Source organism: Vombatus ursinus, unplaced genomic scaffold, assembly GCF_900497805.2.
Source record: "Vombatus ursinus unplaced genomic scaffold, bare-nosed wombat genome assembly UNPS02014799.1, whole genome shotgun sequence".
In the NCBI taxonomy this organism is placed as follows: Eukaryota; Metazoa; Chordata; class Mammalia; order Diprotodontia; family Vombatidae; genus Vombatus; species Vombatus ursinus.
Genome location: NW_020954577.1, coordinates 42827550 through 42852618, shown reverse-complemented (window position 1 = coordinate 42852618; position 25069 = coordinate 42827550). Strand labels below are relative to the sequence as shown.

Sequence of the window (25069 nt, the reverse complement as noted above, 5' to 3'; positions counted from 1 at the left end):
AAATGAGGAGCTACAGGGTAATGAACATTATAAAAAATGAGTGATTAAGGAAGATGACCAAAGCATGTGATAAAAGTAAGGGATAGCCAATGGACAACACCATGTATGCTCCCCAAGATGCATCCATGATGATGGTAAAGAGAAAAAGGGGAAGATCTCCACAAATTGCATGGACTGCTGCCCTTCCCCCAGTAGAATCTATGAAAATGTATAGACACGAGCCCTTTAGGATAGACAAGCAGGAATGGGCTGTGATCTGAATCACCAGAGGAAACATCCAAATCAGTGACCCATCCAAATCACAGATCCATCGGAAGGAGTCCCTGAGAATCAATGATTCACACAGATTAAAATGCACTACAAAGCTTGTTACTTAAAATACGTGCGTGCGCGTGCACACACACACACACACACACACACACACAAATGAATATCTTTGTAATAGGAAGCCTCCATTTATGTTATGAAGCACCACCCCCTAACTTATCTCCTTGGTAAGTTCAGATTTTGAGATAGTGACATTCTTCTTTCTGAAAAGGATCCACCTATATTAAAGGGAGAAATGGGAGGTAGGGAGAGAGAAGGAAAGGAAAAAGGAGGGGGTTGGACTGGGTGATCTTTAAGGTACTTTTTAGCTTGAGATTCTATGAGCTTATAGGGACTAAAGTTGAAAGAATGAGGAATGAAGGATGTAGAAAGAAGACAGATAGAACAGAAGTGAGATTGGCCTCTTATTAGTGGTGATGCTCTTATGAAAGAAACATTGCTGAAACAGTAGGAGACACTGATGTCATTTTATACCTTAGTTATGATCTAATAATATACTTAATAAAATTATATTATATTTATATATAATTCATTGACTATTATTAGAGTAATATATAATTATACATTAATACAACTTAATATAATTATAGTAATGTTATAATATATTATTGTACTAGTATAACATCAGACTTAATAATCATACATTATATTGCACATTTTTCAAAACTATTTCACATATACTATTTCATTTGATCCTTGCAACACACAGTAGTTATAAAAACACACTATACTGATTGACTCAGGATAGAAAATTAGATTAGAGCCACAGGAAATAAAAAGAAAATAATTAGCAACTAAATTATACTTCCACTTACATAACTGATTTTAACGCCATTGAAAATGTGTTTATGTTTAAATAGGTCTAATTTTTCAGAGGTATTTGAATGTAAAAATATTTCCTAAACCTAGCTCCCTTTCTATAAAAATCAAGATACAAAAAATTAAAGAAACCTTAAGTGGGTGCTCACCACGTGCCAGACACTGGATTAGGTGTGAGTGAAAGAATGGTGAAAAAAGTAAGAAGCATCGCCCGTCTACAAAGAGTTTCTGTTCTTCTGGTACATGAAAATACAAAATCACTTTCACATTGTTGTCGTTCAGTTGTTTCAGTTGCGTCTGACTCTTCATGACGTCATTTGGGGTTTTCTTGGCAAAGATACTGGAGTGGTTTGCCATTTCCTTCTCTAGCTCATTTTAAGGATGAGGAAACTGAGGCGAACACAGCTAGTAAATATCTAAGGCTGGATTTGAATTCAGGAAAACGAATCTTCCCAATTCCAAGCCCAGCGCTCTATCTACTGCGCCACCTAGCTGCCCCTTCTTATATATCACTTTTATATACAAATAGTCGCAATCAAGGTGGAAATTCTTGCTTTAGAAAATAAGAAATACCTTTGAATTAGACTTGAAAACAATTCAATAACTATTGTGTTCTGTAGCATGAGCATTACCTGTATAAAATATATATATCAATGCAAATTTAAAAATAATAATATAATTATATGATTATTATAACTAGCATTTACATAGCATTTTAAGGTTTACAAAGGTCTATATCTAGGTTATCTCATTTCATTCTCACAACAACTCAGTGAGGTAGGTGCTATTATTATACCTGTTTTATGGATGAGTAAATCAAGATGGAGAAAGGTTAAATGATTTGCCCAGCATCACATAGTTAGTTAGTATCTGATACAGGATTTGAACTCCGGTTTTCCAGGCCCAGAACTATTAACCACTATATCACCTGGTTGCTTATTTATAGTTATAATGAGAATAAAAACCATTTCATATTAATCTGTGTATGTATAATGCTCAATATAAACTAAAATTAGATGAAAAGATATTTCATTGAGGTATGACTGAACTTTCAATTGCTAGTACTGTATCTCGTGCCAATGATGTCATCAATCACACTGGCCGCAACTGAAAGGGGCGAAATAAATCACCAATGATGGCATTTCTATGTTTTGGTCTGTTAGAAACCAGAAACCACTTGGTAGACGGAATGTGTGAAGGTGTTATCATGACAACATTCTGATTAGAATCATGCCAATTAATTCGTTAATCACTTCCAGTACCATCTTCTTACTTGCTACCATCTTGACTCATAGTTGACAAATCCCAACCTTCTGATCCCTTAATTTTTGTCATTCAGAACTAATCGAATGTTGAGATAAAAATCCCATTCCCTACCTACTGTTCTCTGTACTTTCAATCCTATCCATTTCTATTCTCTCTCTGCCTCATCCCTAGCCTTTACCTCCTGACCCTTCTACTAACAAACTCTCCTTCATCTTTGACCTCATCTTGCCCTCCTACCTAATGGCACTCACTGAAACCTGGCTTCCTCCTGAACACGACGTTTCTCATCATGATCTCCAATTCAGCTGTGTCCTCCCTGATGCCCCAAAACTCATGGGAGAAGCTGATGATAGTACTGACTTTCTCTTCAATCACTTCAACAACCCTTCCTCCTTTAGAGTGCACATCATCAATTCTATCACTTTTTCTAGGCTGTTTTCTAGATCTCATTTCCCAACCCCAGTCCCTTCCTTCTCTCACCTTCCAGTGAAGGTGGCACAGAGCACTGAACCCTGAATCACAAAGATCTGAGTTCAACTCCAGCCTCAGAGGCTTACTGGTTACATGACGCTGAAGAAGTCACTTAATCTCTGTATACCTCAGTTTCCACAACTGGAGAATGAGGATAATAGTGTCATCTATCTCATAAGGTTGTAGGATCAAATGAGACATCTGTAAGGCACGTTGCACAGTAACTAGCAAACACGAGGCACATCGTAAATGCTTTTTCCCCTCCTTTTCCTCCTTTCCCACTGCCCCATTCCTTCTGAATCTACTCTATCCTTATCATGATCTTGAGTTTCTTACAATCCCTCTTTTTTTCTTCCATTTCATCTAGCTTGTTCTGGATTCACTTAGCCTCCTTCACAATTTTACCTTAAAATTAGCCATTCCAACAAGGCATTTGTCTCCTCTCCTGGAATCACTTTTCCTCCTATTTTTCTGTAGTTCCCTCCTGAAAATTTCCAACCCTAGAGCCTCTCACCATTGACCTTTCTATATCTTACTGCAGCACCAGCTTGAGTGACCAGATATTATAGTGAAAAAAAGCTGAGTCTGCTGCAGTTCTACGTAATCTATAACCTTCACTCTGCCCTCAGGGCTGAAATAATGACTATTCCAGATGTTTTCCTCTCTCTTTTAAGTCCCCAAATCCATCCTCAGTCCCTTCTCTTCCAACAGATGACTCTGCCTTCTACTCCTTAGAAGAAGGCTATCTTTCATGAGCATCTTCATCTCCACTTGTCCATACCTCCAAATAGATTTTTGTCCTTACCTCTCCTCCTGTCTTCCTTTTTGAGGAGAGTCAATCCTCTTCCTTGCCGAGATTACCTCTCTACTTGGACCCTTGATCCTATGCCTTCCCAATCATTCTAGGAGATCACTCCATTCATTAATCATTTTCATTTTCCTTTATCTCATTAACCTATCCCCTTCCACCCCTTCCTACTTGGAGCTTCTCTATTCTGAAAAAATGCATTCTTTTGAAGGTATTTTCATGTCAATTGATTAATATCTCTTTAAACATGACTCTTTGATGTTCTATTCCTTTTTAAAAGCTATCTTAAGATCATTATTCAGGACCTAAAGATTGATAATTAAGGTAGCTTTCAACTTTGTTAAATGGGACTCAAGAAACTAAGAGCATTATTTATATTTAAACAGATTCCAACAAAGACTAAGTTGGGTCCCAGCTCTCTGTCAAATTTTTTGTACTCCTCCTTAATATCTATCTTATATTATATAGTCAGACCAAACAGTATTAAAAGCAAACTTGGTGTTCTGAATAATGCAAAGAAGAATTCTATGAGAGAATCTTCACTTAACTTCCATGTTTATTGAAGACACCATCATCCTCGGAGTCACTCTGAGTTCTCAGCTTTCCAGTAACCGTCAACTCCCATATCCATATCTGATTAATTGCAAAATTTAGTCTTATTGGTTCTACCTCTAACCACACCTTTGCATCTGCATCCTTCTGGCCACTCGTGACTCAATCACCTCAGTTCTGGTTGGTTCATTCTCACCTGGACTATCGTGACAACCTCCCTGCCCCCAACCTCTATCATGTCAGTTCATCCTCCCCACAGTTGGCCATGTCACTCCTCTGCTCTTCAGGGAGCTTCTTTCTATCAGGTACAAAAATAATGCACACAAAGTGTGTCTGATTTTTGTCAGTGTCTTTTCAACTGAACCTCATGGAAGTCCCAAAGGAGCCATTGAAAGAAATAGCTCAGGAACAGTAGCATTCAAATGCCTAACCTTTCTCTAGGAGACTTTACTAAAGAAGACAACTCGAGTAGGGAAAGACATGGCAAAGACTTGAGAAGGTATCTGAGAACTGAAAGAATGGTAAGTCCAGTAGAGTAACGATTCAGAGGAGCAAAAGGAGGTACTTTCAACTCTAGTGATCACAGAAGGCTTAGTAGATGTGGGAACAGGGAGCCTAGTGCAGAGACAAGGGAGTCCTGACTTCATGCATGATGTCACCAATCACCATTTTGCCTATGAGACAGGAAGGATTGGTAGTCACTGTATTTCTGCCTCAGGGAACATTAAAAAGAAAAGTGTTCAGCAGCTTATTGACACTAGAATTCTGGTTCTTATTCCAAACCTGATTTTTGTTAAGAACAAAGAATATCAGAAAGTTGGAGCTGGAGGGACCTTGGAGAACTGCATCTCCACCCCCAGCCCTTTGTCTTACAAATGAGGAAACTTGCCTTAATGCATCCATGTAAGTTTACTTTCAAAAAAGCTATTAAATATTCCTTTACATATCTCAATTAAGAGCTGGGAATGAGAGTTCCTATAGATGTTAATACGTTGAACTGAGTTCAGTTGAAATATCATCTTTGGATGGATGCGCTATGGTAAAAAAAAAAAAAACAAAGATGCTAATAGATAATTAACACAATAAAGGACATTTATGATGCATTAAGTTTTACTTGCAAAGTGCTTAATATACTTAGGGTGTCCCAAAAGTTTTCAGGTGTAGTTTTAGGCTTTAAGGAGTGCCTTTAAAGGAACTTAAAACTAAACAGAGACATTTGGGACTCGCTGTATTATTTTACTTAATCTTCACAACAGCTCTAGGAGTTAAGTGCTATTATTATCTCCATTTTAGGGATGAGGAAACTGAGGCTGAGTGTGGTTCAGTGACTCACCTAGAGTAACACAGCTAGTAAGTGTCAGATGTAGAATTCAAACTCAGGTCTTCCTTATTCCAACTATGCCTCCTACCTGCCCCTAATGTGGCTTTACCTCCCACCCATCCCAGGTTACTATTAAAGAATCTTCTTTTGCTTTGAAAAGAAACAAAAGAGCAAAACAAGGTGGCAACAAACTCAAATAATTGATGAAGTATAAATAAGGCATAAAACTTTCTAGGGGACTTCTGAGTTCATACAATTTTCAAAATGAAGGCAATGGTGAATAAGCTTTGGGTCGATCATTAATGCACTTTCAGGTTGATGGAATACAAAAGTCCATTAGTACACACCCATAAATGCAGGACCAGAAAGACATTAGACAAGGTCTGAAACAAATCAGATTGAGGTTAAGTTGAGCTTTTTGGAAAACTTGTAATAATGACTTGATGCTCTTTTATTGCAGGTCTGTTGGGTAAATGGTTCTTGCCTACCATTTCCCTTAAGTTAATTTATGTTGTCTAAGTCTTTGGAAGCACGTAGGGTCTTGCCTGTGCCTTTGGACTTAATGCTAGCTTTGCCACTTGCCATTAAGCCCAGGGTAAGGCTTGAGAATGACAGTTACTGATTAAAATTCAATGAAACCCTGACAGAAAGTCTTGAATGAAAGATCATAACCCAAAAGACCTGAACAATTTTCTTTTTAAGTTTATCAGTGAACTGTTGTTTCCTACCCACAAAGCATCTTCTGCAGTTGGGAGAAGAAAGACAGTCAAGCACAACTTTTCCTCCATTTTTTTAGAATAAAAAACTTGAGATCAAAACTCACCTCTTCCATTTATCAGCTCAGTGACCCTGGACAAGTCATTTAATCTCTCTAAAACTCAGTTTCCTCATTTATGAAATGTGGGCTTTTCTAAGTTCCATCCCAGCTATAAATCTATGATTCCCTGAGTTGTCTAGATAATTAAGTAGCCTTCTGTCTTTAACATAAAAGGGGGTGCTACTGACCCCATTCTCTGTAGGACATGATCCTGTTGGTGTCCTAAGATGGCCATATTTTTTTCATAACTTTCTGGTAAAAGGTATACTATTTATGAGATGTTTAGAAATGGTTTGGGGTGCTGCATGCTCCCTGAAATATATCAAAGCAGTCCCACAGGGCAGTTAATTCCCCTGGATGAAAGGAATTCCAATGGTAAAATGACTAAGCTCAGTTTTCTCCCCTAAAAGAAAAAATGAGGGAACTGGGCTAGCTGACCTCCAAGATCTCTTCAACTGTTTAGCCCGCTATCCATCCATACTAGAAGCAAGACAACTACTGCTGCTACTGGGAGAAGATGACAAATCTATAAGCATCAATGGATTAGAGAGATGTTTATAGTTAAAGGTAAACTAAAGAAAATAGTCTACCATAGACTAAAGAATACACCAAAAAATATAGGCTAGAAAAAAACCAGGGTTAAATTATGCATAGACAGAAATGTTTTATTCAAAGGGTTCTAAAAACCTACCTAAATGTTTGTATTTCTTTACATTGTGTTCTGAATTGTATAGCTCCTTAATTTTTGTGTGTGTGCAGATGTTAGTAGTGTATGCTTATACATACTCGTTCAATTAATCAAGCATCGATTACTTACTGTGTACAAAGCACAAAGTATTTATAGATTGTTGTTGTGCGTCCTTCATTCTCGAAGAGGACCAACAGACATATACATTGGTGTGCTTATCGCAGGTGACTAATTCACATATCCTTTCTTTCACATATTCACAATTCTTTCTCTCTATCATCCACACTTGGAGAAAGCCTAGTGGGTTAAGCCATCTGTCTGGGAGTAGGCATTTCTTTGTGGCAGCTGCCTTTTCCAGAGGTACAAAATCTAGGTGAAAAAAACAAGTATTGCTAGGGCTGCCCTAGCAAAAGCGAATGTAAGAAATGAGCAGTCCCCATTTGGGTCACAGACCAGCGGACCCCATCTTCTCTTTGTTGATAACCATACTTTCAATACTTTATCCCTTATGCAATCCAGTTTCAATGAGTACCCAGACTGTATATAAACTTAGGTGTACATAGTTTTGTTTAGATGTGGTCATTTTACTCTGATGTCCTGTGGAGGGAAAGAATAATTCTATAGGCTGTCATTACCCTCACTCTCAATCCTCCAGTGATTTCCTAAGCAGTTTGTGTTGCTGTGGTAACGTTTATAAAATAAATGATTTACCCTATCTCTATATGATGGCAAAAGCAGGGAGTGTTGCCTTGGCAACTTGCTGTTTTCTAGACAATCTGACATGAACTGTATTTTAGTAGCCTATTTCCCTTCCCTGGGGATAATCTGTAGGAAACAAGGGTTCATTAGACTCAATACTTGCCTTTTGTAACTACTTGGTAATTTTTAATGCCCAGGACAACTCTTTGGAAGCTAACACTGTCAATGACTCTGTGAATTGGAGAAGTCTGGATGAGCAATAAATAATAGATCCTGCTTTATTGCTGACAAAGAGACAAAGAAGTTGTCTGTGTCGTGTAAGGACACGGAGAGCATCATATGTGATTAGAACTTCAGATGTTTTCACTATGAATCTTATGTACTAACTCCAGAGTTGTAAAATCAAGGCAAATCAATAACCATTTATTATATGCCAGTCACTGTGCTATGTGCTGGGGATAGGAAAAGAAGCAAAGAGAAAGACAATCTTGCCCTTGAGGAGCTTACATTCCAATGGGGGAAGAAACACCTAACAGGAATTTGGGGAGGGGTGTACATGACGGAGAGGACCCATGAGGAATAAAAGAGAGGAAATGCTAGATTAGCTTTCTTCTTCAAGGTCAAGAGCATTGGATCACTGGATTTGGGGGGACAGAAGACTTGAGTTCCTGCCTGTCATTTGCTACCTGTATGACATTTGGCATGTCAATTACCTTAGTTACCTCATCTGTAACATAAAGAGAGGGGCATCTAGGTGGTGCAGTGGATAGAGTGCGATAGAGTGCTGGGCTTGAAGTCAGGAAGACTCATCTTCCTGAGTTCAAATCTGGCCTCAGACACTTCCTAGCTGTGTGACCCTGGGCAAGTCACTTAACCCTGCTTGCCTCAGTTTTCTCATCTGTAAAATGAGCTGGAGGAGAAAATGGCAAATCACTCCAGTGACATTTTGCCAAGAAAACCCCAAATGGGGTCAAGAAAAGTCGGATGCGACTGATATGACTGAACAATAACAAAGCTAAAGAGAACATATTAGATGCCCTCTATCATACCTTACTTTTTGAAATCTGTCCTCCTATGAAACAAACTAAAATTACAACTCTAGAGCTAGTGCAAAAAATATCCCCATTCTAATCACGCATGATGCCCCGTCTCTTTTTGGCAATGTCTATAATTTCTTTGGCATCACAAAAGAAGGTTTTGTTATTATTTATCTGACTTTGCAAATTTATGCTTATTGCTCAACTGAAATTACTCTCTCCAAAGCTATCAATGACCTCTTAATTGCCAAATGGTCTTGTTTATTTTTCAGCCTTCATCTTTCTACACCAGGGTTCTTAATTCTTTCTCTTTTGGAGACCTCTTTGGTTGTCTGGTGAAACTGACCTATGGATCCTTTGTGAGAATATTTTTAAATAAAATAAAATAAAATACACAGGATTACAAAAGAAACCAGTTATACTAAAATAGTTATCAAAATAATAAAAATGTTTATGCACTCCAGGTTAAGAACCCCTATTCTAGGGCTATCGGTTGTGTTTGCCACTGTTGACCACTCTTTCCTCTTAGATACTCTTTGCTCTCTGAGTTTTCGTGACACTTCTCAAGCCAGGTTCTCCTCCTCCTTATTTGTCTGAGTGTTCTGTCTTCTTTGCTGGCTCACTGTCCATATCACATCCCTAACTATGGGTGTTTCCCAAGGCTCAATCTTAAGTTCCTTTCTCTTCTCTAACTTGCCTGCCTTGCGACCTCATCAACTTTCATGGATTTAATTATCATCTCTTTGACATTATAGGTCCCAGATCTGCACCTCCAGCTAAAGGTTCCCTTTCTGAGATTCAGGCCCATATTAAAAATTGCTTATTAGGCATTTCAAAGTGGATGCCCCAGATACATCTCAAACTCAATACATCTAAAACAAAATTCATCATCTTTCTTCCTCAAAACAGCCCTCTTCCCAATTTCCTTATTTCTATTGAAGGCATGATTATTTCTCCAGTCTTCCATGTTTGAAACCTTGGCATTATTCTCAACTCCTCACTGTTCCTTACCCCACATAGCCAATTTGTGGCCAAATATTGCCATTTCTACTTCTATGTCATCTCATGCATTTAAACCCTCTCAAGTTCTCAATGTTTCTCACCTAGATTATTGCAAAGGTTCTCAAATCTATCCTAAATACTTCTATTAATTAATTTTCCTTAAGTGCAGATCTGATCATGTCCCTCCATTATTTAAGGGATTAAAATATAACCTGTTTTTTTTAAAGCCCTTCACAAACTGCTCCCCTTATATCTTTATATCCTAATTGAACATTACTCCACCTCCCACATTCTGTGATCCAGCCAAATCGACCTTCTCTCCATTGTTGACGCGTTCCATTCCATTTCTCATCCATTTCTCATTTCAGTGACTTTGCATTGGTCATTTCCCATCTCTGGAATGAACTTCAGCCTCACCTCTGTGTCTTAGAATCTCTCCTCACAAAGTCTTTTCTGATTCTCCACAACTGGAGTGCTCTCCTTGAACAAGCTTACTCTTAATCACTTTGTATTTATTCCCTTTATATTTATGCTGTTGCATACTTAGATAAATATTTGTTATCTTCCCCTTCAGGAGGAAAGTTCCTTGAGACTAGGGCTGTTTTATTCATTGCCTTGGTGTCCCTAGCACCTAGCATGATTGCAAGCTCTCTGATTGATTGAAATGCATCAGAGTGACCAAAATGTTCCACCCAGGGATGAATTCCAATATTTCTGGCAATAGGACTTGTATCCTCTGAGAGGTAATGTGGCACAGTGGGTAGAGTGTTGTATTTGGAGTCAATGGACCTAAGTTCACATCCTGGAGCTGCTATTTATTACCTGTATACCCATGGGCAAGTCACTTAATTTCTCTCAAACTCAGTTTCCTCAGTTGTAGAACGAGAGATTTGGACTAGATCTCTAAAGTCCCTTCCTGGGATTCTGCACTCCGAATTTATGACTAGATCATGCACTATGTTCCTGATTCTTGTTATCTACACCTGTGAAAAGCCTAGTTTATTGGCCCACATGACTAAAGCCAGGGGACCCTTCCATAGCATCAACCTTTGCTGCAGGCACTATCAAAATCCATGAACCTTTGAGGTGTATTATAACACTTCCTAGGGACATGAATAGCAGGGTAGTTTTTCCTTTCCACTTTCCCATGTACCACCCAGATTCAAATGCTATCAATTAACAGAAAGGTTTAGTAAATTTTAGAACCTGGAAACATAAGACTTCTTTCATTATTATAAAAACATTGTCCTAAAATGCTATTTTAGAATATTTATAAGATAGATATTTGTATAATTTTATAAATTATCTTTTTTTTAGCAAATGAGAACCCCTTTATGGTCTTAAAATTGAGGATCTCTCCAAAAGCTTTTATATGAGTTTTTTTTTATAGTTACTATATTAGAAATGAAAAGGTCTTAGTAATATGAAAATAGTTTTGCCTTTGCAGATCCCATGAAAAAGTTGTGGGGATCCCCAGAATTCCCTGGACTATACTTTGATGCTCTAGAAATTTCATAGTCCAACCTGTGTATTTTATAGGTGAGAAAGCTGAGTGTTAGAGAAGAACAGTGACTTGCCTGATGTCAGATAAGTAGCAAACCGAGGCTTTGAGCCTCACCCTTTGACTGTAAATCCATATTCTTTCCTCTTCATTAAGAGATCAATAGCTTTCTCTGGGAAATTAATTGAATAGGATAATAGGAATTAGAGATGGACAAGGCCTTAGAAATATGATAATGGTGACAATGACTCATTAACCAGGAAAAGGCAATAGTTCTTTCATCCACAGACCAGGCTATGTGTGCTAGCCCCTTGTTAGGAACAATAAATATAAACTAGCCAGAGCGTCCCAAGATAAGATTAAGTTCATTTATTTTATTATTAGTAGTATTTTTTAAGTGCCTGGATATGGTACTGATTTGACGTCTGTTGCCTCAGACAACTATTTTATTTTGATTTAGAAATTCCTAGTGGCAGATAAGTTGCCCAGTGGATAGAGCACCAGCCCTGGAGTCAGGGGGACCTGAGTTCAAATCCAGGCTCAGACACTTACTAGCTAGCTGTGTGACCCTGGGCACGTCACTTAACCTCCATTGCCTCTTAAAAAAAAAGAAAGAAAGAAAGGAAAGAAATTCCTGTGTTTATAAGAGTGAGTTCAGGAACTCTACCAAAAATAAAACAAAACAAGTAAACAATTCAGAAGCTGTGTAGAGGTTGAGGCTACTAAAATCACTTTGCTCCAGGTCTTGAGTGGCATTAACATAAAGTTGAGCAGAAGTCAAAGCTAAGTACGGAAGGCAAGTCATTTCCCTCCATGGTCCACATTGCTGCCTTCATCTTATCTGTCTGCCATATAGGTAAGGAAGCTCAACAAAGGGTTGGACCTTTCCACTGTATTCTGGCCAGCAAAAAGCTCAATATGTCCCCACCCTCACAAAAAGAGAATATTTAAAATCTAATGAAGACTAAATGAGTCAACACACAATGTTCATGCGTATGATGCTGCATTCCTTCTTTTATTGTTTCATCCCCTCTCTTACAAAGCTATCATCTTGACTCCCTGTCATTGGAATCGACATAACAAAGCATCCCAATGGGCTGCAGTCTTACTTCTCTGTGAGACTGAGATATGGCATTATGCTGCTATGCAGAACAAATACACGTTGCAATCAATCATCTGTTAAAACAGTTTCAGAGGCATAGTGGAATTGCAGATGCTAGTGTCAGACACCGTCCTGAGATGGAGAAACAATTAAGAGTCTGTGCTGCCGAGTCAGCAGTTTTTACTCCCTTTCTCCCCGTTGTCTTCCCTCACCCCCATGACCCCAGCAAAACATGAAGTCCTCACTCAGGATGACAGGGCTCCTTCCCTTGTGTCTGTTCAGAGGACCAGAAGAATAATATAAGAGGTAATAGAACGTGGAGGCAGAGAGCGGGGTGAGGGAGGGTAGAGATTTTCCAGGGGACCCAGTGAGGGCACAGAGAAGATAAGGCTAGTCAATCAATAAATATTTATTCAGTGCCTACTGCATACCAGGCACTGTGCTAAGTCTCCCACAACAATGGATAAGTTACACAGATAGTAATGGTTTTGCCTCATATAAAGAGATTCTCACATGTCATCTATATGTCCACCAAAAAATCCACAACCAAATTTGAAAATTCTGTCTAAAAAATAAGTCCGTTCATCAAATTAGAGAAAGAGTGTAGAAATACATTCAGGAGAGATAGCATGGCATAGCTGATAGAGATTAGAGCCAGAAGGACCTGGGTTCAAGTTCTGTCCCTGGCGCATGCTGGCTGCGTGACCCTGGGCAAGTATCTAAAATGGTAAGTCACGGAACCGTGAATCTGAGTCGTTGGGAGCTTCCTCCCAGGAACTTCCACGCACTGATGGAATCCCCTATCCCACACGAGTGGCTAGGCCACTCATCTTCCCTCTACCCCTTTCATCTTACTAGACTGAGCCCAACGTTCTAGCTTGCTAATATATCTTTGGATCCTGACCCCGTACTCTGAAGTGTTTGTTATTCAACTGCTTTGTTTGGATTTGAGATTTCATCAGCATAGGGGATTTTTGGCATGGAAATTCCCTCCAATGAGGCAGATTTCCAAGTCATCTCAAACAGAGCGTTAGAGAGCAACCCACGTCATGGAGGGGTTAAGTGGCTTGTTTGTCATCTCCTAGAGAGGAGGTGAATTCAGGTCTTCCTAGTCCAAACCTGGCGTTGTGGTATTCACTACAACGCACTGCCTTTCACTGACAAAGTCATTGACAAAAAATGGCAAATTACGTCCCTAGAGTATTCTACTAGAGCTATTCTTTCATGTGGATATCAAACCATGGGCAACTACTCAAGGAACATTGACTCAAGAGTCAGAAAACCCAAGTTCTAATCACACCTCTCATGCTTACTATAGCTTTGTGACCTTGGGCAACATATATAATAACCTCATCCACAAACTGAGCAGGTTTAGCCTCTACAATCCCTTTCAGCTCTGGATCTATGATCTTTTAATCCTATTTTAACACCCCTTTGATGCTACTTCCCCAATTTTCTACTCACATCTGAGTCAGATCCTGAGAATCTGGCTGACAGTGCATCCTCCAATTTCGAGGGATAATATTGGGAGTTAGATTTCTAATACTGAAGCTCACAAGCCCCCATTGGTGTTCTTCCCATTGATTATCAGCCAGAAGATTAATTCATTTTTAGCATTAAGGATTTGTTATGATGTTATTATAAGAACAATTGAAACAAATCATCCCCAAACCTGGGTCACCGTCTCCCACAAACACAGAATTTAGGGGAAGGGTGAGTTTATATTTAGAATACAGTGATAGTGAAGTGCAGATGTTGAAAACATATTTGGCAAAGGGGTACCTCACAATTCCTGGTTATTGAGAGTCTTTCTCTTTCTAGAGACTTCATGAAGTCCCCCGTCGGTGGAGATTTCTGATCGGCTCCAACGATCAGTATCTTGGTTGGGTCCACGTGGCTATCATTCTTATCTGGTGCAAGGACTTGTGTTCCATGAATCTGCTTCCTCTCTTAGGAGGCTACCTTCTGTATCTTTCTGTAACTGTGTATATATTTGTTGTTTTTCTTTCTGCTCCCAGGTATAGCCTCTCCTTTCTTAGATGGCTTTCTCTTTACCTTTAGGATGTTTCTCTGCTTTAACCTGAACACCTTGTTTCCTGTTGATCTTTTTCCCACAGGTCAAATGATCAATGGAGGGGATGGAAGGAAGAGAGAGTAATCAACCCTCTCTTTCTTACTTTCCCCACCACCCCAGGGGGAATTCCTCCTCAGGAACCAAAATCTTCCAAATTAAAAGTCTATGACCACTACCTTGGTTCATAACTTTTCTAAACAACTGCTCAAATTCCCCCCACCATTTAAAGACATTAGGGGCATGGGTGGCTTATTTGGTTAGTCATGGTTCCGTCTTGTCCCACTTGAAGAGTTTTTAAAGGATCACAGGATGTATAAAATCTTGCTTGCACATTTTAAAATCTAATTATATCTGTTGATGGACTGAGGCAGGGGTGTGTGGAATGCTTCCACCTATACCACGATCCTTCTTTTTAGGTCCATGGTTGCCAGTGGTTCAGAATTCACACACCTGAACTATCATTTAGCCCACATCTCTCCATCTTTCTCCAAATAAGAGCATGAAAGTCTTTGTCCCTTTATCTTCTTTTACTTTTCTCTCTTATCCATCTATCCCTTCTTTCCATTCTTGGCAGTTCAGAAACCAGCAACATGTTTAGAGCCAAGTATAACCTTCACCCATGGACACTGAGGAGGCAGCCCTGCTTTAATGCAGGCAGGGTTTTTGAAGAACCTCTTTTCCTAAGGGAAAGTTGGGATTAGCATTATGTGAGGCCAACCATTATGGGGGTCAATACAGGAATTACAATACGAAAGTGCTTCATTAGACCGTGAGCTCATTCAAGGCAAGTGCCAGGCTTTTATCCCTCCTGCATAATACCTCCTATAGCCCATGCTAAGAGAGGAGTATGAGACCACAGGGTCAAAAATGCCTGTTGCCCACTGTATCCCCGCGCCACTTTTCAATGAATTTAAAAATGTTCTACAGATGATGCTCTAAGTAAAGTTTATCCACCCCTTGTAAAGTAGGAACTAAAGAGTTATCTTTTTTCCTTCTTCTTCAGAGATGGAGAAGCTCAGTTTCAGGCACCACAGCTCAAATGAGCTATAAATTAAAACCCGCATCTCCCGCCTCCTAAACCAACCCGGTATTCATTAGGCAATATTGCTTCCCCAGAACCAAGTCCTTATTTTTCAGTCCCAGGGCCCATTCGAGCCTTGCTATTTTGCCCTTCCTTCCTCCTCATATTTTTTTACTTTGAAATAAATTGTGAGAGGGGAATGAGAAGCTCCCTCCCTTGGGGGGGGGTGAACTTTTCTTTAAGTGAACAATTAAACAGACACTCTATATAAGCTATTCATTAAACCTGTCTTCTCCTGTTTATGCATGCCAATGTTCAGAAAATAGAGACTGAGACTGAGAAGAAATTAGGGAGAGACGGTGAGGAAGATGATTTGTGAGTGAATGAAAGGTAATGCTTACTTTTATAATCTCCTCTTCTTTCAGTCTTGGCCCAGGGGAAAAATCATCAGGTAGGTGCTGCTCACAGTTCTGTGTCTCCCAGGAAGTTGGGAGGAACCTATTCCTTAATTAAGGCTGCCTAATATGTAGCTAGCTCATGCAGTGGATAGAGCACCAGGCCTGGAGTCAGGAAGACTCATTTCACTGGGTTCAAATCTGACCTTGGACTAGCTGTGTGGCCCTGGGCAAGTCACTTCACCCTGTTTGCTTGCTTCAGTTTCCTCCTTTGTAAAATGGGGCAGCTAGGGAAGGAAACGGCCAACCACTCCAGCGTCTTTGCCGAGAAAACCCCAAATAGGGTCACAAAAAGTTGGACAGGACTAAACAACGACAAAGTCTGCTTAAAACCAACTGTACAGAAAGGTAACGATGATGATGATGATGATTACTTGTATTTATAAGGTGTAGGTGTTATTATTTTCCTCATTAGATTGTTAACCATGAGGTCAGACACTGTCTTTTTCCTCTTTGTATCTCCAGGGCTTAGCCCAGTGCCTGGCACAATATTTATTTACTTTACAGATGAGGAAACTAAGGCATACAGAGGATAAATTACTTGCCCAAGGTCACACAGCTAGCTAGTGAGTGTCTGAGTTCAGATTTGAACTCAGGTCTTCCTGACTCCAGTCACAGAGCTCTATCCATTGCGCCACCTTGCTGCCTAGACTGGGAAGTGGGAGATGGGAAATATGGGAGGAGAATAACAGGTGTTATCTTTTTGTTTGTTTGTTTGTTTGTTTGTTTGTTTTAAAGATAACCCTTTATTCACTCCTTTTTAAGCAGGGTTAGCAGTATGTGTGGGTCATTGAGAAGCAGAATGAGTACTGGGTAGTGGCTCTGGAATCTCCCTTTTATTCCCATCACTTCCAGCTGGACGGAGCTAAAGGCCAACACTGATTTAGTCCCATTTCAGTCAGTCTAAGTCAGTGGCATCAGAGCTGCTCTTCTTTCTTCTTCTTAACACTTTGCTTGGCTCATCAGAAGACAAACCACGGCCTCTTTTACGTGAAAAGTGTCCGTGAAGGACAGTGCTCTCCCTCCTGCTTTGAGGGCACCTGGTGTCCGCCGAGCCCAGGCATAGCTTTAGTTATTGGTCAGAACTGCTGGTGCCATGCCCAAGGGTGGCGTCCTCCCTGCCTCACCCACTCCCTACATATAAAATCTTAAGTATATTCTGAAAATGGGAGGATGGAGAAACATAAGAGGGGAAAATGGTATAAAAGAAATATGTCGTGTGGACCCCATCTATTCCAGGCCCTCACAGAAGTAAGCTTTGTGACTGCTTCATTGGGAGAGGAATCACGGCAGTTCCGTAGAGGACTCTTGGAGTGTAAAGGTATCCCACAGACCCCCGAAATGTTTCTTTAGGCACTAGCTTTGCTACTGAGACCCCTAAGTTTGCTGACTCCAAATGATTCCCCAGGGAGGGTGAGAGGGACTTAGAAGCCTTGTCATTACCCTAACACTAGAGGATGAGCAGGGTTGGAAGGTACAATAAGGGAGCACAGCCAGTGAATCTGTGCCTTCACCACATTCATCTTCGTGGGGAGAATGTAAGCATATGGATTGGACCAAACAGCTGTGCCTCTGGTTCATTCTTGCCCTTCTTGCCCCATGACCCCTTGGAAGAATGTGGAAACTTTCCACATTCTTCATTAGAACATGAGCCCAATTCTCTGAATAATTCATGGCATGGTATGTTCATGGGGGGCTTGTTATGGAATTGGTATTTGAGGTTTGGGGTAGGGCCTCTTTGGCCTTCCTGTTTTTATTGAGGTTGGAGGAGTAATCTTCTGAATTCTGTCCTTCCCCAAATGTTTCCCTCTCCCACTTCATGGATGAGGAAACTCAAAACAGTCAGATGAGGTTAATGGAGCAATGTACCCATCGGGCAGTGGCAGCGCCCAAGTTCACGGTCCACCCATGGTCACAGCCTCTGAATTCAATTCTACTGTTTAGCCCACTGAGCCACTGAGTTTCCCAGGATTCTTGTTTTAAAGATAAGCAAATGGTGGGTGGGCCAGCTGCTCCTCTTTGCAGTAAAACTACCCCAACCACAAAAATTTGATTCCAAATTAAGCTGCCTCGGCTCCAACCTGACACACCACCCAATCTCAGGATAGCAAGGGCCTGGACTCCTGGCTGGAAGGATCCTTGGGGAAGATCGAACAAACATAACCACACACAAATGGAGGCTGTGTTGGGGGAGCTTGTGAAGAAAAACACCAGTACACCTGCAGCTGCGTCTGTAGGGGGACATACTCGGGAAACATTTCCAAGGTCCTGAGGGTCGAAATAAATGTGCACATGACTCAGTCCCTCCACCCCACTACAGCTCTAGAGCACATGTGAAGCTTATATACTTTGACATCTGGCAAAATATTCAGATTTTGCCAGAAGTGTGTGTTCCTGTTGGCAGTGAGTAAAAGATATTTAACATGAGTCCAAGGACGGAGTTTTCATTAGGATTCTGGAGAAAGGTACATTATTTTCTCAGGAGGGATCTTTTTCGTCCAAGCCTGTCTCCTTTTTCTGAGTTGGCGGGACGTTTGCCCTCTTTCCTGTGTGGGCCCACTTGGTGCTATACATTGGTTTGGCTGTGCACACCAGAGAGGAAGGAGCTCAGGACTTGGATGGAGATTTGTCGATGGAATTTGTAGCTTATGGGTAAACTTTTCCAGGACACAAACCAGACAGACCCAGTGAGCCCCCAAAATATGCAAGGAAGAGGGAGCCGAAGGATGTTAGTACAATACAATTCCAGATTTTCACATGCTTAAGCTAAGCAGATCTCATCCCTTTAAAAAGCCAAACCAAGCAATCATAACCACTGTGAGGAGAGCAGACTTTTCCTTGTGAAACAATATTTGAAGGTTGGGAATTAGAAGGTAGGGAGTTAGTCATGAGTTAAAATTTTGCTTTTGACAGATCCCAGCTGAGTGACCATGAGTCAATCAATCAATAAAAATTTAATAAGCACCTACTATGTGCCAGGCACCGTGAGAAGTGCTGGAGATACAAAAAAGGTGAAAGGCAATCCCTGCTCTTGAGGAAATCACAGTCTGATGGGGGAAACTACATATAAATTTTACACGGGATAAATTGGAGCTAATCAACAGAGGAAAGGCACTAGACTTAAGAAGGATTGAGAAAGACTTCCTGTAGGAGGTGAGGTTTTAGTTGAGATCTGAAAGAAACTAGGGAAGCCCAGAGGCAGAAATGAGGAGGGAGAGCATTCCAGGCTAGGGGCAGCCAGAGAAAATGCCCAGAAAGATGGAGGTCACTGAATGGTGGAGTGACATGGTGAAACCAGAAAGATTAAGTCACCTCTCAGTGTGTCCGGTAAATTCTCCAGGATTATCATTTACAGAAGACTTGCTTCTATGTATTAGTTCAGGGAAGCTTCCAAATTGGGACTTCATACTGATGAAAGCAGAGAGACCCCACCTCCCCCAAACAAACAACAACAATAACAATAATAACAGAACATCATAAGTAAAAACTAGTCACGGATTCTATACTCTTGTGAAAAGTTGAGATATGATGACCAGACTGGAAACACCTAGAGTTCAGAGGATATTTACAAATGTGTTTAGCATACAGTTCCTATGTAAGGGAGTATGTGTGTCTGCGGGGTCCATCTTGTTTTAATTTAGGATTATGGATTTTGCACTCAAATGGAACCTAAAGGTCATGGCATTTGAACTCTTTATTTCATAGATGAAAAAAACTGAAGCCTGGAGAGGCTGGACTTGTTTGAGCTCACATAAGTACCAAGTGACAGAGACAGGATTTGAACCCACTTTCTCTGCAAAATGAAAATAGCAACAAGAACCATCACATTTATCATCTATTTCTTTCATGAGCAATTTCACTATTAGTTGTGCAGTTGTTTCAGTCATGTCTGACTTTTCATGACCCCCATTTGGGGTTTTCTTGGCAGAGTTACTGCAGTGGTTTGCCATTTTCTTCTCCAGTTCATTTTACAGATAGGGAAACCGAGGCAAACAGAGTGAAGTGACTTGCCCAGCATCACACAGCTATTAAGTGCCTGAGACCAGATTTGAACTTAGGAAGATGAGTCTTCCTGACTCCAGACCCAACATTCTATCCACTATACCATCTAGCTATCCCTTTTCATTATTTACAATAACCCTAAAAACTTTTCATCTGGGTAGCACCTTGTACTTTGCCAAGTGTTCACAGACTTCTTATTTCATCTTCATGGCAAGGAGGCATAGAAAAGGATAGGTATTTTCTCCTTTAATCAACCAATCAACACATTACTAGGAAGTATCTATAATGGCACCAGGCACTTTGTGAGGCCCTGAGGAATCCAAAGAAAATGATGAAACAGGGGCAGTTAGGTGGCACAGTGGATGGAGCACCAGCCCAGGAGTCAGGAGGACCTTAGTTCAAATCCAGCCTCAGACACATTATACTCATTAGCTATGTGACCCTGGGCAAATCACTTAACTCTGATTGCCTAGGCAAAAAAAAAAAATGAAATAGATCCTGCCCTCAAGAAGCTTACATTCTATCAGATGAGACATTGTGCACACATAAAAATACATACAGAACCTTTACTGAGGGAACTGAGGCTCAAGGAGTTTACATGACTTGCCTGAGATTGGTTTCTTGATTCCTGGCCCTCAGACCTTTTCCCTACATCCCATTCATTGCCTCTCATGAGTATGCCGTTATCTAAATCTGCCTGTCCTATATCTCTTTGTCCTCAGCTTAAAGGACCTGGAGGAGAAGTTGATATCATAAAACATCAATCTAGATTCTGTTGGGATTTTTTTTTAATCTCTCTTAGTAGTGGAATGATGAGATAAAGAGACGGAAAAGTTGGATATCATGTGAATTTTGTATGTGTGTGTGTTTTGTGTGAAATGCTGATTTACTTTTCTCAAAGAAACACACCAATAAAGGCTCAGATGAGACACTGCTAGGCCATCCAAAAAGAGTGCCCACCTCCTGGACATGACTAAGGCATTGCTTTGAAAAGATCGTCTTTGGTCCATGGGGCTCACAATCTCTCCCTCCCATTCTCCCCTCCTCTCCTCAGATCAAGTTTGCAGAAGCAAAGGCACTCAGGGGGAGAAAGTGAAAACCACAACAGCAACAAAAATCGCCTCTTTTTCTTCTGATTGTGAGCCAAGAGAACCAGCTCTGGGCTGGGCTGAGCTCCTGCACCAAGCAGGAACTGCCCATGCCTCGAAGATGGGAATCTTTAAGTGAGGGGGCCCTTGCTGCTTTCACCCAATCCACTTTTCTTCATTATGATTATTATCGGCAATGCTTTGGATAGCCTCTCAGGGGCAGAGGCTCCCATTTCCGAGGAATAAGAAACAAGTTCTCCTCAAAATCTCAAAGCATCCCAAACACACACCCACCGCATGGATAAGACAAATATTTAGCCTCAGGTGACTGAGTCTCCACTTACTGTTGGCTGCATAACGTAGGGAGGGTGAGGCATCCATGAAGTGCTCTGGACCTATGTGGCAAATGGCATTTGTTAGGACAAGAAAACCACAGAGAGAACTTGACGATTTCAATGCATAGCTATGGTCTTATAGGACACTGGTCTTAGACAAATATTATAAAGCAGTTGGGAAGAGGGGCAAGACTATAGTTACAGATGATGACCTGATGATAGGATCACAGACACAGAACTAGATGGGACCTTCAGGGTCATCGAGCTCAATCCCCTCATTTTTATAGAAACTGAGTCACTGAGAGTTTAAATGATCCCCCGTGGAGGAGGAGAATGGCATGTGGCATATTTCCTATGAAACTGGGCAAGCACACACAATTTGGCTCCAGGAGGGGTGACACATGTGCCCTGGCCCTTTGCTAAAGGCCTTAAATGACCAGGGCTACTGCTTGGTCCTTTGTTCTCCATGGTGGGAATGTGTGGGTGGATGGAGGGCTATGCCAAATTGGATTGGTGACTGAGTCAGGAAAAACTGCCACATTGTAGAACGTGAAGCTCAGAGAGGCACAATTTCCCATCTCTTTTTCAAGGTGGACCCCTTTTTGGAACATGGCCAATGCCTGCTCTCTCATGGACATTCTGGCAAGGTGGGAAGAGTTAAGTCTGACAGGATGTACAATGCTCCACACCCATAATCCTCCACCTCTCCAAAGAAGGGAGTGAGGTTCTTTTTTCTTGATCTATCAATCTAGATTCTATTAGGAATCTTCTTCCTGTGTTTTGTTTTGTTTTTTTAAAGCCTCCTTAGTACTTGGTTCATGTGATGAAATCATACAGAAACTGGAGATCTAGTTTTTAGGGACCAGCTAGCTTTGCACAGGGTGACAAAGTCTTGGGCATAATCTGGGTTTAGGCAAAATATTCAGTCCTCTCTTATGAAAATGAGAATGGGAAGCACCAAGGATAGCTACAACATGCCCTGTATAAATTCTTTTTCCTTTTGGGCCCCTGAGGGTAGCACCAGTGAAGTGAGTCAGTTTATAGGGGCAGATTGTCATGTAGAAAAGCACTGAAGACATATTGACATTGAATTCATGCTGGAGAGACACACGATGTGCTGTAGACACAAAAAGCCACCAGTAGAAGCAATTCGTATTACATTACACATTGCTGCTTTTCTCTTTGGAGACTAGGAAGCTGAGGTTATATTCCACTTAAGGAAGGTCCCAAATGGGACCTGTTCTTTGCAACCATTTTCTCATAGCCCCAGAGTTCCCTATCCTGGGCTACATCATGGATGGTCTTGGCCAACCTCAGAACCAAAATACTACACATTGCCCAGCTCACAGAGAATAAACTTGCATGACACCTGTACGTGCTCTCTTTGGTCCCAAGGAAAGGCAATTAGAAGCACAGTAACCCCACGATCATGCAATGCCAATAAAAGGCTCCTTTATTTACTCCCAAAAATTTACGGAGAATGTAAGCTCTGTAAGTAATGAACGAGACTGGATCTGGAGAGGGGGCATGGGGTCACAGGAGAAAAAACGGTTGTGTATTTGATGGTCTAACAGTCGAGATAAGCTGGAATGTGACAGAGGAAGGTCAGGATGGAGGGTGACTTGACTGAATTAGGGAGCAATTCACTATACCACATGGACAGATCAATGAGGGTGCAGGGTGAACACCTTTCCCTGTCTTCAGAACAGACATGCACATGTGCAGGCACACAGTAAAAATTAACACGGACATCCATCCAAGAATTCTATGGATGTTCCTGTGAGGACAGGTAGGGCTGTTTAGAAAATAAGCATAGGTTAGGAGGATAGGACAAGCACAGATAAGTCAGATATCTAGGACCATGGAAGAAAAATAATAAGGACTTTTTTTTTTTAATCTTGAGAGGGAATTTTTTTCTCTTGCAATTTGTATTGAGAATTAAACAGGTGGACCGAGATGTCCTTACCTTTCCATGCCTAGAACCTCTGAGGTCTTGGCTGACTATTTCAGAATAGTGTAGGAGGTTAGAAGAGAGTTTGGCAATGACCTTCTACCAATTGGACACCGAGTCATACGCTGAAGAAATGGGGTAGTAGCCATTCGATACTTTTTCCCAGAGCAACCATGGCAAAGAGAGGTTGAGATGACAACATGTCATAGAGGGAAGGGAAAATGGCTAGAAACAATCCCTTTATGTCCCATCCCACCCATCCCCACCTGCTGTTGAATGGTAATATGCACACCTGTAAATAATGTATGAGTACTAGAAAACTCAGAAAAGTCAAGTATGTGCTTGTTCTGATCTTGAAGCTAACATTGAGCATGTAATCAGAAAGAACGTAGCACTTAACAGGTTCAGACATTGCATGTCCCTTCTCTCAACATTGTTACAAAATGTCTCCTATCATCCGCTGCCACCAGTCCCTTTAGACAGGGAGAAAGTTGGAAAATCTGTTATCGTCTCACATTTGGTGATGCTTTGGGACCTTGGGAGTTGGTAGCAAAGTTCAGTTTCGTGTTTTATCCCATACTAGATGTCGTTACTATCTATGATCACAACTGCAAATTAACCCTTCTTTGCCTGCCTCAGCTCACAAGGGCATTTAAAATGTACTAAAATTGGTAATTTTTTATTAGAATATGGACAAAAATGCTTTTATGGATGTGGGAAGCACTGTTATAATGATACATTCAGTGAAGGCACAGCTAGAAAAAACAAACAAATAAAAGGAATGATAAAATAATAACAGACAAGGAATAAAATATGATCTCAAACAAGAGAATCCTTAGAGGGTGTAAATGGAACACAAGCAAAAACAGGAAGACTTCAAGAACGAAATGAAAAAGCTGGGAATTACACTTGAAGTCCTTTCCCAAGGAGGAATTTGTGGCTGCCGGTGGCTGAGGACTGCTGTACGTGCTTGGGAGATAAGGTATGACTGAAGTGTACAAGGACACTTGCATTTTTTGCTTCCTTCTTCTATTCATTCTGTCTCTGTCCATTTGGAAACCTCTTCTCATCCAGCGAGACCCCCCTGGAGATGCAAGTGAGGCTGACATACCTGATATGTGGACACGGGGGAAGCAGCAATGAATGGCGTGAGAGATGTCTGTGGAATCATGCGGTTTGTTGCAATACTGTACGGTGGAGAATAAAATCTGCAAACAGAAAGAACAAAGGAAGATTCCTGAGCCACCTGCACTGCTGGTCCCCAACACCTGCCCTGCCTTCCTCGTCGCAAACCTCGGGGACCAGGTACTGAGTGAGGAAAGGTGTGGAGCCACTAGCTGCAGGAGGAGAATCTTTGGGTCCTTTTGAAACCTTGATCTTCAAAGGTTCTCACCATAAACAGAGAATAACGTAGTCTTTAATTAATTTCTTAAAAAGCCACAAGACTCTCGGAATTGATTTTTTAAGCCGAAATCAACGACTACAACAGGCCCCCAAAGCAGGAGAAAGTTGCTCAGCCTGGTTCCACTCAATGGAAGAAGATGCCCCTCGCAGAATAAACTCATCACCTCTAATCTCATCACCATGCTGCTAACTCAAGCCCTAATTGACACCACCTGCTTCAGTCTTCTCTCCCCTCTGATCAGAGGATTGGAGGATAGAGTCCTCCACTTCATAGAGGGGCAGAACCTGGACTCTGTCTGGGTCACTCCGCTCTGTATCTGCTGCTCCGC

General features: G+C 41.0%; 1 protein-coding gene across 7 annotated transcripts in view; it reads right to left on the bottom strand.

The window, feature by feature from the left end:
• RBMS3 (RNA binding motif single stranded interacting protein 3) overlaps positions 1-25069 on the bottom strand; it is a 1414112-nt gene that overhangs the window by 108971 nt on the left and 1280072 nt on the right. For all 7 annotated transcript variants that reach the window (XM_027871985.1, XM_027871990.1, XM_027871986.1 and 4 more), the window contains 2 exons: positions 24448-24544; positions 21395-21445 (listed from right to left, as the gene is read on the bottom strand). In XM_027871985.1, the coding sequence (XP_027727786.1) occupies positions 21395-21445; positions 24448-24544 (148 nt within the window). The remainder of the gene's footprint in view (positions 1-21394; positions 21446-24447; positions 24545-25069) is intronic.